The sequence below is a fragment of the Hypomesus nipponensis genome, chromosome 21 (genome assembly GCF_054491055.1).
Source record: "Hypomesus nipponensis isolate SF chromosome 21, ASM5449105v1, whole genome shotgun sequence".
Lineage (NCBI taxonomy): Eukaryota > Metazoa > Chordata > Actinopteri > Osmeriformes > Osmeridae > Hypomesus > Hypomesus nipponensis.
This window is the reverse complement of record NC_140381.1, coordinates 3,905,001-3,922,500: the sequence shown is the minus strand read 5'-3', so window position 1 is coordinate 3,922,500 and position 17,500 is coordinate 3,905,001. Positions and strand designations below refer to the sequence as shown.

The 17,500-nt window shown below is 47.2% G+C and overlaps 1 protein-coding gene and 1 long non-coding RNA gene across 4 annotated transcripts in view; one reads left to right on the top strand and one right to left on the bottom strand.

Moving 5' to 3' along the window:
• The window catches only part of LOC146237516 (uncharacterized), a 12,723-nt gene extending 11,849 nt beyond the window's left edge, over positions 1-874 (top strand). Inside the window, exons 3-4 of one of the 3 annotated variants that reach the window (XR_014740577.1) lie at positions 29-323; positions 689-874. This is a non-coding gene — a long non-coding RNA (uncharacterized LOC146237516). The remainder of the gene's footprint in view (positions 1-28; positions 324-688) is intronic. The other 2 variants (XR_014740578.1, XR_014740576.1) reach the window with 2 other exon arrangements.
• A 7,977-nt stretch (positions 875-8,851) lies between these two features.
• Positions 8,852-17,254, bottom strand: pdgfaa (platelet-derived growth factor alpha polypeptide a). Its single transcript, XM_084686166.1, has 6 exons — positions 16,595-17,254; positions 16,119-16,215; positions 13,992-14,102; positions 13,598-13,788; positions 10,083-10,203; positions 8,852-9,226 (listed from the first exon to the last, which is right to left on the bottom strand). Exons 1-6 carry the CDS (start codon positions 16,655-16,657, stop codon positions 9,216-9,218), a joined length of 594 nt encoding a protein of 197 aa, XP_084542292.1. The 5' UTR covers positions 16,658-17,254; the 3' UTR covers positions 8,852-9,215.
• Positions 17,255-17,500: the final 246 nt, after the last annotated feature.

Genomic DNA, 17,500 nt, shown 5'->3' with positions numbered 1-17,500 from the left:
CACTGTCTTTTGTCCACTGCGCTGTCAGAGCGAGGAGAGAGAAGGAGCAGAAGAAGAGAGGGATGGAGAAAAGGGGAAGTTGCCTTTTGTCAGCCGAGAGAGACAGAGGCGTCCGAGGGAGATGGTTTATGGGCGATGAAGGGCAAGGCATTGTGGGATGTTTGATGGGTCGCTGCGTAGCATACACTCCAGCGGCCTCGCTCTCTCTCTCTCTCTCCTTTTGTTGCAGACTTCAAAAGAAGGAGACTCCACCTCACATGGCTGACACTGGTCATTTATGCCAGTTCTGAACATTTCCAAGATCACATATCCTGACAGCATAGGTGATGCCCAACTCCCCCCCCCCTTCCCCCCACATCTCCACACACACACACACATATACATTTTACCTTCAACTTTCACGTTGAAACTATTGTCCTCACCTACAGTGGCATCCTCTACCTCCTGCACTCTTAAACTGGGAGTTGGAGGAATGAGTTCCATGTGAACATCAAATTAGGGAGAAAGTATATGTGTGTGTGCTGTGTGCCTTCTCTGTATGTAAGGTCATCAGAAAATCTAATAAAGCATGCTAATACTGCTAACTCTGTACCTTTCTCTCCCTCTCTCCCTCTCTCTCTCTCTCTCTCTCTCTCTCTCTCTCTCTCTCTCTCTCTCTCTCTCTCTCTCTCTCTCTCTCTCTGTCAAGCTTGTCCTTATGTCATTCACAACATGACCTGATTTCTTACTCCTGTGCGAAAACTCCCCTCGTCACTTTAATCCCCTGGAGGCTACAGGAAATGGATTTGTTGGACTGACTCCGAATAAGAAGGAAATTCTTCTCCTGTTCTAACTGATCTCCCAAATATGGATTTACTCTTTAAATTACATATTAAAAATATTGTGAAAAGTTTTATACATTTTATACTTTATATATTTCTGGTTTAAATGTTAGAATCTGGCCACTTTGCAAATGGCTTGAGTTTTAGTTTTTTAAGGGGCTTTTCCTGTGGTTAGCGTTTAGCTTAGCATGCTAGCCTCCATGCTAATCGTGTCACCAAGGCTTTTAATGGCTTTAGAAGTTAATGAAAGTAAAGCATAGGAGGATTATAAAAAATGGAGAGAATCCGGTAGACTGAAAAAAATGAGTATAATAGACAGACTTTGTCTCTCACAGAAGGCTTAATCCGTGGTTTCATAGCAAATGGGTTTGAGGTCTGGATGGGGCATCAGGAGAAAGGATGGAAGGGTATACTGAGAAGGCAGGGGCGACGCTCTTATGCATGGCCCCGTAATATGATGTAACGAAGAAAGAAACGTGACAATAAAAAAAAACATATGGGTAGACACGCACACACACGCACACGCACACACACGTGGGTCTAGCTGTGTGCGTCTGCAAAACACAGAACACACAGATACTGTGTGTGTGAGGCCAAACTTACCTCTCTCCCAACTCCCTCGCTTTCTCTCTGTCTCACACGCACACACACACACACACACACACACTCTCTCTCTCTCCCGCCCCCAGCTGAGTGAGTGACGGACCCACACAGCGATCATCTATGAGCACTTAGTTGTCCCGCTCCTCCATTCAGGAACACCACTCATCTCTTTGTCTCTCTAAAACAAACTCAGGACAGACTCACTGGCTTCCAAAGACAATTCGGTGGTGATGGAGTCCATGATGAGGGGTTTTGTTACTGTGAGTGTGTGTGTGTGTGTGTGTGTGTGTGTGTGTGTGTGTGCGCGTGTGTGTGAGTGTGTGTGTGTGAGTGTGTGTGTGTGAGTGTAGGGGTGGGAGCGACTTAAGAAAGACTTTTTGTCAATGGGTGGGAGTTCTTTATAAGTGTTTCTTTTTCTTTTTCAAGGCTTTGAAGATTTAAAGGCTCTGAATGGTCAATGGCTGTAGGGAAGGATGGTTTACTGGTGATGGGGGATGGAGATGAGCAGTGTGACTGTGTGTGTGTGTGTGTGTGTGTGTGTGTACTTGGGAGAGGTAATTTGATAGTGATCAAGCACCAAGTCCCCTTAGGCACCTATGTCAAGAAACAACCACCATTCTCTCTCTCTCTCTCTCTCTCTCTCTCTTTCTCTCTCTCTCTCTGTCTCTCCCTCTCTCTATCTCTATCTCTCCGTCTATCCTCTACCCCTCATTTTCTATCCTCTGCCTACCTTTTCCTCACAACCAAATCAAACGGTGTATTGCTAGATCTTCTTATCCAAATCTGTAAATGTGCTAACCCAGAACAGAGCGGCCACAGACTGGTCAAACTCTTAACCAGTTAAGCAAACTTTTCGTTGCATCCCAAGGCTAGCGCACACACACACCTCTGATTTCCAGCAGGGTGATTCGGAACAGCTGCGTTCCAGAACAGCTGCGGTTCTAGAACGGTTCTCGTGTTCTAGATCAAGACTTTGTTATCGTTCAACAATTGCGCAATAGACCCAAAGGCTTTTTGCAGGAAATGAGCTTGTTTTCCCCGACAACCCAGAATAATGAATCAAATCCTAAATGGTTGTTTATTCCTCTCTTCTCTGCCTCAGGGGTGTGTGTGTGCATGCGTGAGTGTGTGTGTGTGCAGGTCGGTGCACTGTTTGTGTGCGTGCAGGGTGTGTATGTAGAAGTTACTTTGTGTGTGTGCGCACTCACCCTGTACCAGCCGACTGGCGACAGACAGGCATGCGCTCACGTGAGCCTGTGGTTTACCTGAAGGCCCACAGGCAGGGAGACAGGAAGCAGAAGAACACGCCACAGGAAATGGACCAAGCGGCGGACCAGAGAGGATTTGTCAAGGTGCAGGTCCTCCAGGGAAGAACACCACCTCCAGCAAGCAAGACACGTTCCTTCATGGTCCAGTGTACCTAGATGTGACCTTTCCTAGGGGCGCTAAGGACACGTCCTCTAAGGGGACTGCAGAAAGTTATGGAAACAGAATGATTTAGCGTCAGTGGTGTCTGTAGCTGTCCCTAGCTGTCTGTGTCTCTTATAGGGGTATATTTGCAGCCTTTACGTGCCAGCTCACGACACGAAGGGCACAAAGAGTTGAACAACTTTTAGAACCCTCCCTCAGTTCGACACCCAGGATTCCATCCAAGATGAAAAAGAGTTCTGGAAGACAGAACGTATCAGACCCCCATCCCATTATTACCCCCCCCCCCCCACACACACACACACCTCACTGATTAAAAGTAAACACACACACACACCTCACTGCTCGCCAACACGTCCAGTGTGGTAGATTGGTTCATTATGGTTCTCCTCTTCCCAGATAAACAGAGGGACGTTCCCAGCTCAGTGATCAGACCTTTCCCACGGTGTTACCAACACCGGATACTGGGCGGGAATGCCGAGGTCGGCGTTCCGGAATCGCACCTGAACATTTGCCGCTCTGGGAAAACAGGAAGTAGATATCTGGGTGTGTTTCTCTGGGGGAAAAGTGTGCGGATGTCAGCTTGTTGGAGAGGATCGTTTGAAGGTCCGCTTCCGAAACGCAGCTTGTCATATTCCTAAACTACACGCACACCTTCATGGAGATGTTCAGTTGTAAAAGTATATTTGGTTTTAGACCAGAATACAGGCCCCTTGGTTTTCTCCATATATTGGTGCTGTGTTATTAGGAAATGGGAATTTATTAAGGTTAGTTTGTTTAGGATATAAATGAGTATCTGTCATATGTGTTCAGTATGCAGGCGGTGATTCTGGAACATTCCTGAATGGAAATCAGATGAACATTAATGAGAAAATACTGTTGCAACACGTTGAAGAATTTCCCTTTTCACCCGGCTCCCGTTCTGCTTGTGATAAAGCTCCGATGTTTGAGTGCACAGTGCACCATTTACAAGCCATTCACATCGTGTCAACGCACGTCGTTAAAAATAACAATTTTATCTTCCGTCAATTAGTATCCGACGAGCATCCGATTCCATGCTCCTGCGCGGTAAACCCTATTCATTTCAGGTCACGATTAGACACAGATGCAGTTTTCCGTGTGTTGGGATAAAAAAAAAAAACGAGCGCAAAGTCAGCTAGTTTAACTCGCGGACCAGGGATTGGTTCTACGCCACAGTAGAACTACTGTACACCACGGCAAGCTTAGAGCCCCTGTACTGGAGGTGAGAGTCTGGCTGTGGTTAACCCCTGATCACAGGTCAGGCATGGTTTGGTCCCCTCGCTGGCCGAGCTGGGTGGATGACAGCAGGGTAATCTGATCTCAGATCAGCGTTCGGGAGAGGCTAACAGGAGGCCCAGCTGTAAAACACTGAGTGTTTCAGATGGGGCACTGCAGACAGTAATCTGCTTTGTATCGCAGGGCTTTGGCTCGGGAGGTTCCCGTCCTCTTTCTATTTATTTTCTCTCTCTCTCCATCTCTCTCCATATCTCTCTCTCCATCTCTCTCCATATCTCTCTCTCCATCTCTCTGGCAATTTCTCTTTCTATTACTCACTCTATCTCTCTGTGTTCCTTCTATTGTTCTCTTTCTCTCTTTCCGTTTCTATTACTCTCCCTCCCTCCCTCCCCTTCTCTCTTTGTCTGTCTCACTATCTCTCTCTCTTTCATTCCCCCTCTCGCCTTTCAAACCCTCTTACACACAATCTTATCCCCATCTGTCTAGCTTGCCGTCTCTCCTCTCCCTATTCTTCCCTCCCTCCTAGTCTTATCCCACATCTGTGAAGTACTCCTTCTCCTTTCCTCCCTTTTTTCCCTCCATCCCCTCCCCTTTCCCTTTGTCATTCTCTCTCTATATCTCTCTCTCTCTTTACTCCCTCTCCCTCCATCCCCCTCTCCATCTTTCTCTCCATCTCTCCCATTTGGAACAGATTTAACCATAGCACGTGTATACTCAAATCTCCCCTCCAGGTCCATGTACAACTGTGGATAAATCTAATGCACGCAGGCCATGGGTCTTTACAGTAACATTACAGCTCCCATTTGCACACAGTACTCTTTGTCCCATGCAAAACCCACTCAATTATGAAGTTTATGTGCTGTGTTAAGCAGTTAGGCCTTCAAGTCCAGGGTCTGTCAGGAAAGCCAATGTCTACACGACGTGTCTGCCAGCACGTCCAGGAGAAATACCCTCGACGAGTGTCTTACGTAAACGCAACCTCGAGCGAATAACGAAGCCGGTGTTTCCGTCCGTCGGTCTGCGTCTCCTCTCCTGCCAACCACAACCTGACGAATATTTGTTTTTGTCCTTTGTTTGTAATGAATTCAGTTTATTCTGTGACGCTTATTGACTCGTGGACTTTTATGTCGTCATCAACATTTGACATGAGAGTATAAAGAACTGTTGGAGCGAGAGCGTGGGCTGCGACCGCGAGGTGGGCTAATAGTTTAATCACAGAGGGAAGGGATGAAGGATCGGTGAACCACAGTTTGGATTCTGGAAAAGGATTATGGGTAAGAGTTTGTGGTTTCTAGTTTTGCAAAAAAGTTACCCCAAAATAATGTTCAATATTACTGGTGGTAGGGCAGTGGATACTTTGAAAAAATCGGTGATGTTATGTCAATTCGATCTAATATTAGGCAGTTCAAGTGAGGGTTGAAGCTCAGGAAAGCTAAGATACCCTACAGACAGATTACTGTTATTCACTCAGATGAATATAGGTATTATTTATAGAACGTGACATTTCACAGCAAACACGAGAGACTCAATGTACCTCAACTCAGCCAAATGAGCTGAAGAGTAACATACTCTCTTCCTTTACCCTCTCTTCCGTATTTTCGTTACTTTGGTGACATTATCCCTCCATCCCTCCTTATCCCTCCCTCCTTATCTGCACACTGTAGGTACAGGCTTTAGTGAAATCTCCTGAAAGCTGATAAGTTCTATGAGGGCTCATTTCCTCTCTGTGAGAACCAGAGGATCGTGTTTTCATACGAGGCTCCTTTCCTCTCTCACTAAGGAGCTATGCATTAGGTCATGGTGAAAAACATTGACTTTGTAGTCAAACGTTTACTTTAAACACAGCCTCTTCTGACTAACTCTGTTGTCTCATTTTAACAGGGAGCATAGATTAACGGTGTGACTTGAGATTGCAAGAGTGGGCTTAATAGCCTACCTCTCTCTCCATCTCATCCCCTCTCAGTCACTTTCTCTCTCCTTCTCTCTTCCTCTCTCCCTCTCTCTCTCTCCCTCTCTCTCTCCCTCAGCCACCCTGCTTTCACTTTTATTAGAGAAGGCATTCTCAGTTACAAGTTCACAGGGGTTTTAGGTTCTCACACTCAAACACACACTCTCTTTCTCTCTCTCTCTCTTTCTAACTCTCTCTCTCTCCCCCCCCCCCCCCTCTCTCTCTCTCTCTCTCTCTCACACACACACACACACACACTCCCTCACTCAATGACAAAGTGCATCAACAGACCAAGAAGCCGGTCTATAACATATCAGCCATGGTATTTTAAAGGCAAATGGAAGCCAAAATTAATATAACATGAAATACATATATAAATAGTTTTATTAGTATCTGCAGCTTGTATAATTGATTTCTACCTTTCCTTTATAAGGATAATATACCAGAGGTAGAATCAAGTGATAGAAAATTATGATGGTAAAAAGAGGGATATATAGTATGTGTGTGTGTGTGAAAGAGAGAGAGAAAGAGAGAGAGAGAGAGAGAGAGAGAGAGAGAGAGAGAGAGAGAGAGAGAGAGAAAGAGAGAGAGAGAGAGAGAGAGAGAGAGAGAGAGAGAGAGAGAGAGAGAGAACATCTCTTGGAATACAGAAAAAATCTCAATCCCATCATTCAAAAATGGAACCTTCTGGAATGCCTGGAAAGATTCCCTACTTTGTGTAATTCCAGCGCACTGCACCATTGTATTCTCTGTAGACGTCAGTGCCAGGAAAACTACAACTCCCAGATCCAGTTCTCTAGTAAAACCTCCTCTCTTCTTTCCCACATTAGTTCAATCAATTTTGGGGGAAAATCTGTCAATCATTCAAGACATGTCACACCGACTCCTTTTAACCCTTGTGTGGTGTTCGGGTCTGTGGGACCCGTTTTCAGTTTTTATCAAAAGAAAAATCATATGATTAATTATTTTTTCAAACTGAGACTCATTGGCCTTGGCTCATTTTCTGTGAAGAACACATATCAGAACACATTTTCAATGACCACACACTGTACACCCCCCCTACACATTTATATTACATACGGAATGTTCGGGTCCACTGGACCCAGGGCTGATAAGAGTGTGGAAATTGTGTACATTCACTCTGTCCTCCTCCTTTCTGGGCCTGTTGTTAGAGTGTGTGTGTGTGTGTGTGTGTGTGTGTGTGTGTGTGTGTGTGTGAAAGAGAGAGAGAGTTTTGTAGTTCTGCCCCTGCCGTTCCCGCACAATGTTGCAAAATTGTTGACAGATTCAAGCACCGACACCTGTCTGCTCTCACATTTTACTGTCTTGCGGGAACCAATCTTTATTTCCTCATACTCTATCCCATCTGCAAATTGGGGGTGGGATAATATAAATATAGCTTTGCCAGTGTGATTAGTTATCACAACTGATCAAGATGGCCAAAAGAGTCTCTGCTCAGAGGGCCATGCAATTGATTTTGGAAGAGAGAGAAGCTTTTGATGATGATGTAGAGTAATTTCTGCAAATTCAGAGTCGGACAGTGACTTTGAAGAAGAGGATGAGATTGAGCATAAGCTAGTTCCAAAACGAAGACGAGCCCCAGGACCAACCGGTCATTAGTCAGCTCAAGGACCACCCCATCAGCAGCCAGCACCACGACCAGAACAAGCCCGTTAGATAGCAAGTGAAGAAATATGGATGTCAAAATATGATGAAATTGAATGGCCTTCTAGCCCATGAAATGAGCCACAACGCATGGCTGCCAATGTGATAAGGATGCATCCAGGGCTAACACATGAGTAACAACACATGGTGCCTACTCATGTGCAGGACATCAAGTCTTCTTTTGAGCTTTTCATCCTAGATTCCATCCAGAAAATGATTCTGGATTGCACTCATTTAGAAAGAGGGCATGTTTTTGGAGAAAGGTAGAAAGAGATGGACCAACCCCATTGACATGTCTACTTTGGGGTTCTTATCCTTGCTGGACTTTTCAGGTCCAAATGGGAATCCACTGAATCCCTGTGGGATGCAGAAACTGGCAGATAACTTTTCCGTGCAACGTCTCAGGAAAACTTCCACATAATTTCCAGGATTATCCGATTGGATAACCGAAACGACAGACCAGCTCGATGGCAGAGAGACAAGCTAGCTGCCATCAAGACAGTGTGAGACAAGTGGGTCACTGCCTCCCCCTGTTTTACGACCCTGGGCCTAATGTCACAATTGATGTGTAGCTGATGCCATATAGGGGCCGCTGCCCCTTTAGGCAGTATATCTAAACCTGCAAATTATGGTATAAAGATCTCTGCTACCTGTGATGCCACTTCCTCATATGCTTGAAACTTACAAGTCTACACAGGGAAGCCTGATGGAGGAAAAAATCAAGGAATGAGAGTTCGGCTTGTGTTGTGTAAACTGACTTGAATGGGTTACATTTCTAAGGAAATTCAAATTGCCTAAATACAAATCTATAGTTATGAAAAACCTCCTTCATTTGTAGATTTGTTGACTGTTTTTCCATTCTGAATTTGATTATAACTGATTTCTTTCTTTTTTTACATGTTACAAACAAAAAACGAGTAGCACTTTAATTCATTCATGTAATCTAACAAAAGTAAAGCGCAATTTTTAACAATATATGCTGTTTATATTGCTTGTAATTGGGATGAAGTAAACATCTGTTGAGTATTTTAACTTAAAATATTTGATTGTGAGGAATTAAAACCCCCAAAATGCAGCGGGTCCACCAGACCCACGAACACTGGCTGAGTTACTAAAATGTGAACACCGCACAAGGGTTAAGGAAGTATTTCTTTTCTCCTGGATTCCTCTAGTAGAATCTAACATGGTTCATAATTGTAATGTTTTGGTAATTTCAGAGATGTCAGTTGTAGTTTTTTTCAGTTTTGTACATTGCTTCACCCTACAATCTTCCCTATCTGACGACGCCCCTTGACACGAAATGGACGAGTCCTTTCATCTTTTGACACAAAATGGCTGCAGCATCATCCATGAATGGAACTCCTGTGACAAGCGGACTCTGCAGCATGAAAGTCACTGTTCACAGAATGGCGACGCAGGAAGAAGATGCTACGATATAGTCCTTTCTCCCCTCCTCTCCTCTGTTCCCACGCTGTCAAGTCCCTCCATCTTCTTCACCTCTCACCTGAGAAGAAAGAGAGAGAGAAATACATGAATTCTACCCATATCAGCCTGGACCACAACATGTTCAATAATCCTTCCAAATGTCATTTATTCTCATCACCAATACAATTAATTTTCTCACCATCACCCCAATCCTGTAAAATCAAGATTTTGAACAACCATTTCCCCAGTATACCAAAAAAACAGCCCTATCATTACACCTTCTCTTCCTGTGTCACTGATTCAGAGATCTGATTGGTTGACCCACTGATTGACCGGTAAAGCCAGATCATCGATTGGCTACAAGGCTAATTGCCCTACCTCTGAGACAAATGTTGAGCTGTAACATCACTGACACGTTTTACCACTTGCCAGAGCCAACAAGAAGAAAAGGATTGTTTTGGCTCTTTTTGCGTTTTTTCTTTCTACCTGTACTCCTCTGGTGCCCTGTGGATAGAGACTTAGGGAGAGAGGGAGGGAGAAGGGGATCTTTGAGGGAAAGAAAGGGAGGGGTGGAGCGCAGTGAACAAGTGGCCATAAGGCCCTGGGGAGGTTATTCTAACAGGAGAGGACCAGAGTAGATACCTTAGATCTGTTATCACTTCATATTAGTCAGAGAGAGACACTAAACAGACAGTATCCCATTCCCATTCACCTGGGAAAGACACACACATGCAAACATGCACACACACACACATATATACACACAAACACACGCGCACAAACACACACACAAACAAACAACAGAGACTGCATGCTGAAATACAGAAAAGGAAAACAGTGTTCGTTCGCACACACCGAAAACACACAACAGTGTACACACACAGAACTGAAACGTGACACACACACACACACACACTCTGTTCTATGCTACTCACCGTTGTCTGTGTTTTCCACAATGTGGCGTTTGGAGGTGCACATGCATTCCAGGTGTTCCTCCAGCCTCACCTGCACCTCCCTCAGTTTGGGACGCCTTCGCACATACTCCACCTTAGCCACCTGGAGGGAGGGGGGGGGGGGCAGGGGAGGACAGGGAGAGGGATGATTGAGCTGATGATTGAACACGCCACACACTACACTAACTCTTTTTTTTTCTCTCTCTCTCTCTCTCTCTCTCTCTCTCTCTCTCTCTCTCTCTCTCTCTCTCACACACACACACACACACGCACACACACACACACACACACACAGAGCGAGGACTATTCAAACTGCTCAAAGAGTGATTGCACAAGCCCTCTGTTTCAAGTCTGAACAGACTCAGATAAGAGCAGGAGCAGAGGAGAGGAGGAGAGGAGGAGAGGAGGAGAGGAGGAGAGGAGGAGGAGACTAGGAGAGGAGAGAACAGGAAAGAGGGCAGGAGAGAAGAGGAGAGGGGGAGAGGAGGAAAGGAGGGAGGATAGAGGAGAGGAGGAGAGGACGAGAGGAGGGAGGATAGAGGAGAGGAGGAGAGGAGGAGAGGAGGAGAGGATAGAGGAGAGGAGGAGAGGAGGGAGGATAGAGGAGAGGAGGAGAGGAGGGAGGATAGAGGAGAGGAGGAGAGGAGGGAGGATAGAGGAGAGGAGGAGAGGAGGAGAGGAGGAGAGGAGGAGAGGAGGGAGGATAGAGGAGAGGAGGAGAGGAGGGAGGATAGAGGAGAGGAGGGAGGATAGAGGAGAGGAGGAGAGGAGGGAGGATAGAGGAGAGGAGGAGAGGAGGGAGGATAGAGGAGAGGAGGAGAGGAGGGAGGAGGGAGGATAGAGGAGAGGAGGAGAGGAGGGAGGATAGAGGAGAGGAGGAGAGGAGGAGAGGAGGGAGGATAGAGGAGAGGAGGAGAGGAGGAGAGGAGGGAGGATAGAGGAGAGGAGGAGAGGAGGGAGGATAGAGGAGGAGAGGAGGAGAGGAGGGAGGATAGAGGAGAGGAGGAGAGGAGGAGAGGAGGGAGGATAGAGGAGAGGAGGAGAGGAGGAGAGGAGGGAGGATAGAGGAGAGGAGGAGAGGAGGAGAGGAGGAGAGGAGGAGAGGAGGAGAGGAGGGAGGATAGAGGAGAGGAGGAGAGGAGGGAGGATAGAGGAGGGAGGATAGAGGAGAGGAGGAGAGGAGGAGAGGAGGGAGGATAGAGGAGAGGAGGAGAGGAGAGGAGGGAGGATAGAGGAGAGGAGGGAGGATAGAGGAGAGGAGGGAGGATAGAGGAGAGGAGGAGAGGAGGAGAGGACGGAGGATAGAGGAGAGGAGGAGAGGAGGAGAGGAGGAGAGGAGGAGAGGAGGAGAGGAGGAGAGGAGGGAGGATAGAGGAGAGGAGGGAGGATAGAGGAGAGGAGGAGAGGAGGGAGGATAGAGGAGAGGAGGAGAGGAGCATAGGAGAGGATGACAGGCAGCCTCAGTACTGACACTTTAGCCTGAACTAGAGAAGAGCCTCTGGCTGGCAGACAGGTTCACCTGGGGTGAGAAAGAGAGAGAGAGAAGGGAGAGAGAGATTGAAAGAGAGAGGGTGAGGAAATGAAGAGTAGAAGAAGGGGAGAAAGTGAGAGTAAGACAAAGAGAGTGAGAAACAGAGTGGAGGTGTAAAAAGAGAGCTGAATAGAAATCAAAGGAAAGTCTAATCATCCTACATGTTATCACATCCTGTAACAATCATGAGAAACAATCTCACATCTGGCACTAACACACACACACACACACACACACACAACACTGAAGATGGCCTAGGACCAGAAGTCTGGTCCTGCAAAATAAACTGTGCAATGTACACAAACACACACACACACACATTCTAAACCCACCCTTGTGATTTACTTCACACACGGCTGGACATCCCTTGCGGGTGTGTGTGTGTCTTTGAGGATCCCAGGATATGGGAGAGACTTTACATCTGATTTCCTGTCTGACTCACACACACAGATCACTTTGATGTCACACAGAGTATCAGAGACCAGAGAGGAGAAAAAAAAATCAAATCCTTCCTCCATACCTCCATCCCTCCTTCCTCCATCTCACCTTCCATTCCTCCCTCTTCCATCCCTCCTTCCTCCATCTCTCCCTCCCTCCTCCATCCCTCCTTCCTCCATTTAACCCTCCATCCCTCCTTCCTCCATCCCTCCCTCCTCCATCCCTCCTTCCTCCATCTCTCCCTCCATCCCTCCCTCTTCAGTCCGCTTCTCCTGAATCCATTCTCTATTTCCCTCAGTTTATCCCTCTCTCCCTCTTTCGCCTCCACTCAGTAGAGCTCATCATCAGTCCAGTCCTCTATCTCTCCATTGTTCTCCCCCACTCAAGCCCCCTTCTCACTTCCTCCTCTCAATGACAGTTCCTCTTATTCACTCTTCCTCTCTCCTTCTTCTTTTGACCCCACCCAACTCCTTTCTTTCTCTCACTTCTTCTTTCCTCGTCCTGTGTGTGCGTGTGTGTGTGTGCGCTCTGTCTGAGAGACAAATAAGCCTGCTCCACCCTGGTCAGTCCAACAAAGATAGAGAGAGAGAGAGAGAGAGAGAGAGAGAGAGAGAGAGAGAGAGAGAGAGAGAGAGAGAGAGAGAGAGAGAGAGAGAGATAGAGAGAGAGAGAGAGAGAGAGAGAGAGAGAGAGAGAGAGAGAGAGAGAGAGAGAGAGAGAGAGACAGGGGAAATTGCTTTTCGGCAGTATTTCAGTAAAACAGTGAGAGTTGAAGATATGGGGACACGGACGGAGGAGATGAAGAGATCGAAAGATGGAGCGACGGGGCACAAAGGTCCGAAATCAAGATCTGAACAACCCTCAGACCGAACTGATCCGATACGGCTCTGCTATGCTACTTTGGGCGCGTTTGTTTTAAGTCATCGGCCTGGGTCCGAACAGACAGGCTGGCTCTGTGGAGCTTCAGTGGAGCAGCTCCAGACAGGGCACAGTGGGTCCCCAGACACTCTGGGAGGAGGGGGAACCCAGACAAGACGGGACACTGCTCAAACACAAACAGCCCCTGGCGTGTGATCACACACTCACAAGGAATGGTGCACCGTCCAGAAAGACACATTTATCCTGAAGTAAACTGTCTGAAAACACTCATGTGGCTTGGACCTATTTTTTATACTCTCTCTCTCTCTTTCTCTCTCGTTCTCTCTCACTCACACACACACACACACACTCAGCAGGCACCCAGTTGGCAGTGTGCAAGGGCTTGTGTGTGTGTGTGTGTTTGTGTGCCAGGCCTGGCAGAGATCAAAGGGAAGCTATTATGTTCCTGGCCAAGAGAGGGAGTCTCCCTTTCTCTCCTCACACACACACACACACACGAGCCAGGCTAGAATGTTTATAGTGCAGCAGGAATCGATTGTTTATAGTGTGTGTTTGTGTGTGTGAATTCCCGTGTGTGTTTGTGTGTCCCATCTTGACATTGTGGTGGCCTGTGCATGTTTGTTAGAGTATGTGTGTGTGTGAGTCTCACCTTGACGGTGCGGTGGCGTGTGCGTGCGGGCAGGCAGCACATGTTGCCGGTGTTGCAGCAGCCGGTACACCTCCTCAGCTCCACGCAGGGCGGCCACACCAGGAAGTTAGCGGCCGTGGAATCCACCTGGCTCCTGGAGATCTCGTGGATCACCGTCCGCGCCTGACACCCGGCCGGCAGAGCCTCCTCCACTGACCGGGTCCAGGTCGAGGGGTCAGAGGTCAGATTGCTGTGTCTTCTGTGTGTCTGCGGGCTTCTGTGTGTGTGTGTGTCTGCATGTGTGAGCGCGTGCTTGTTTATTACGTGTGTGTGTGTGTGTAATGCTTGCCTGTGTGAGTGTGTGCGTGTGCATGGTGTGAGTGCGTGTCGATGTGTGTGGGTGTGTGCGTCTCACCGACAGTGCTTCTCTTGCGTCGTGTGTGTGTCTGGGATCTCTTCAGGTCATGGTACCCGTGGGAGAAGTCCTTGTGTTGCGTCTGTTTGGTCTCCTGGATCACCTCATTCTCTGCACGCAGACACAACACACAAACACACACCACACACACACACACACACCACACACACCACACACACCACACACACACACCACACCACATACCACACACACATCACACACACACCACACACACATCACTGTCTATTACCCACCATGTACAGAGCCATTCATAAACTCCTCGACTGCAGAACGGAAGTGGTAGTCGGTATCGCCGTGACAACACCACAGATATGATGAGCGCATGCACCGGAGCAACAGCAGTCCAGGTAGGCGGCTCCGGGTAACCATGGTTACCCGGGCGGGAGGGGAGGGGAGGGTGAAGAGAGGTTGAGAGGCTAGAAGGTGAAGTGTCTCAGGCCATCACAGGTGTGTGTGTGTCGGTGTGTGTTTGTGTCTGAACTGGAGTTTGGTCTTTCACAAGGTCTGAGGGATTGATATTGAAAGGAGTGCATGTGTGCTTGCATGTGTCTGAACTGGAGTTTAATACTCCTTAATAAGGCCTCATGGATTGGGGCAGAAATGATGTGCCAGTCTTCCTGTAAAAACACCTTCAACACTTGCAGCTATAAAACCAGAGACACATTAAGGTTTCCAGTCATCAAAACATCATCAAACCTTTCCACTCTGCCAACTGCCCCCCAGGAATGCAGACTGATTCATGTGACACTAATGGCATGCAGTCTGTGTGCATGTGTGCATGTTTGAGTGTGCGTGTCTGTTCTTGTGCGTGTATTAGCAGTAATGTGTTTCTGTGTAATGTGTTTGCATGTGTCTAGGTGTGTGTGTGTGTGTGTGTGTGTGTGAGTTTCATTCCCGGATATGAGCCTCTTTGTCTGGGGAGAGCTGTTTTAATTCAATTATAAACACTTAACACTCACACTACGGCTGCGTCTTCTGTGTGTGTGTGTGTGTGTGTGTGTGTGTGTGTGAGTGTGCACCTTGGCCTACAGGCAGGAACTCAATTGCTCTGTGTGTGTTTGTGTGTTTCTGTCTGCATGCATGTGTGTCTGTCTTTCTCGCTGTGTGTGTGTGTGTGTGTGTGTGTGTGTGTGTGTGTGGGTGTGTGTGTGTGTGCTGAATACAAAGCTGCCCTCCCTCTCTCCCTCTTTACTCTCTGTTCTCTCTGACACACAGGAATTTGAGCATGAATTATACATAACAAACACAGCGGACATTCAGGCCTCCCCTCTACTAATAATGGCCAGCATGACAGCAGTATAATGAAGTTAGCCACTTGACCCCCAACACACACACACACACACACACACACACACACCACCCCGCTCCAATAGAGGGCTATCCCACCCGTCATTTGCATTTCAATAATCCCACAATTGACAGTGGTGCAACACTTGGTTAAATAAAAAATAATAATAATGAAGTCAGTGTTGAATCAAATCCAAGCATGAACTTAATAACAATGTTCTGCATTCTCTGCTTAGAAAACAATTTTATTTTTGTGACAAGACATTTTCTATGTATGTCACTTCTCATTTTTGATTCAAAATGATACTAGGCCTTGTTGTAGGCTTCGTTATCAAATGACATAAACTTTGTTGTAAACTTGCTGTCGATTTTTTCAAAGATTCAAGCTGTTGGCTTTACGTTTTAAGAAGTAGGCGTCTTTGATGTCAAATCTCAAGGAACGTTTGACAGGTGTCAGGGAGTTCACGGAGGCTGTGAACGCGCGGGGCCGCGAGCAGCGGGACAGGTCCCCTCGTCCCCTAGCAACAACCGGCGAGACGTTTTTTTGTAGTCAGTCTACTATGGAGACGTACAGAATCCTATTTCCTGCGCGGTGAGCCGCTCAAACTAAACTCTTTATTTCACAATGTCGTTCACTGCCCAACATAATAGCAACAAAGACCAAAAACACACTCCAGCAAACACAAGCACTATAACTGTGTTGGTTAGTTAGATTCACCGTTCTTTGATCTTAAAGTTAAGCAGCACGAGCTTCGTCAGAGTGCACACAGACAGCCTATCAACAGGTTTGAACAGGAACGTTTAAATAAAGCGCTTTACCTACGGAGTCTATCTCCAGGAGCCGCTGGAGGTCACTGATGCTGCGGATCTCGCTCCTGGATAGACGGTCCAACAACTCTTGTGGTAGCGGGACCTCCTGGAAAGAAGTCCAGACAGCATCATCCATTAGCCTGCATTCTTCAGCCAGTCCAAACTACACAGACACTGAGCTGTAAATCTCATTTTTACAGATAGTCCTTGACAATTAAAGTTGACTCAAAACATGGAATGTGTGCGTGTGTGATGTTTTATTATTGCTTGGGGCACTCGTGAATTGTGACGGAAGCTTTCTCTGTTTTGAGAGCTGGAACACCATATGCGCGAGGATGTGGGTCTGGGTCAATACGTTGTCAACACAATTGTGAACATTGGGCTTCTACGTTATTTTAAAAAGCGTAAACCTATGTGATGATACAAAAAACTTTAAACACATAAACTAATGCGCCCGACAAAACATCCATGTGGACGTAGCCTACCTCAGCGACGGTGCGTAAAGGGCACAGGACGCAGACAAGGAAGTGCAGGAACGCGGCTCTCATCTCCTCTTAAGTCCGCTTGAGTAGCAAGACGACGTGACTGAGGACCAGCGCAGGAGCAGAGGCGTCGCTCCCAGGACCCGGCAGCCGAGAAGCATCCCTCGGGAGGGGCTGCTGCCTCCGTGGCGGTGAAGAGTTGTGGAGCCTGGAACTGTTCGATTCTTCTCTGGTATATCCCTTCTTACTCCAGTTTAAAATTACGTGGGGTGCGAGTTGGTGTGATGCCGTTCTACTCCTCGTTTGGCTGCAACAGAACAGGTGATTGGTCGAAGTGTTGCAACCGGTTATAAAAGCACTTGTGAGACGTTCCAGAATCAAGGAATACGGTCATTGTGTAGATAATAGTCCACTTCTCATGAAAGTAACTCATCCATGATCCCCGTCCTAACTCTTATATGCATGTTGGCACTTGACGTACATATTATAGGATACTCAGTCAATGCCGTGCATTAGACGCCTTCCAAAAAACGTGAAACTTTATGTCCCGTTGCTGTCTTCAAGTTGAATTGACGACGTTTGTAAGGATGAAAAACTTCCCGGTTTGAGTTCTCGCAGAGTGTTTTATTGCAGGCCCGTGCGGACGTGTGATCTTCGTGGTGAATGAAGTCGCGAAAGCTTTGAGTCATAGGATATAGCTACTGTCTGGCGTTGCCGCGGCGCGCGCCGCCGGTGCACTTTGACGGGCTTGCGCCTTCTTCTAATCGTGAATGAAAGAGAACTTTGGCCAAACCCAAAGCTACTCAACCGTGCGTGCTGGCGTGCACTAACGTCGCAGACCTATCTAGGTCACGTTTATCTCCATTCCGGGACACACATACATGTTAGGGATGATAATGATGATGATGA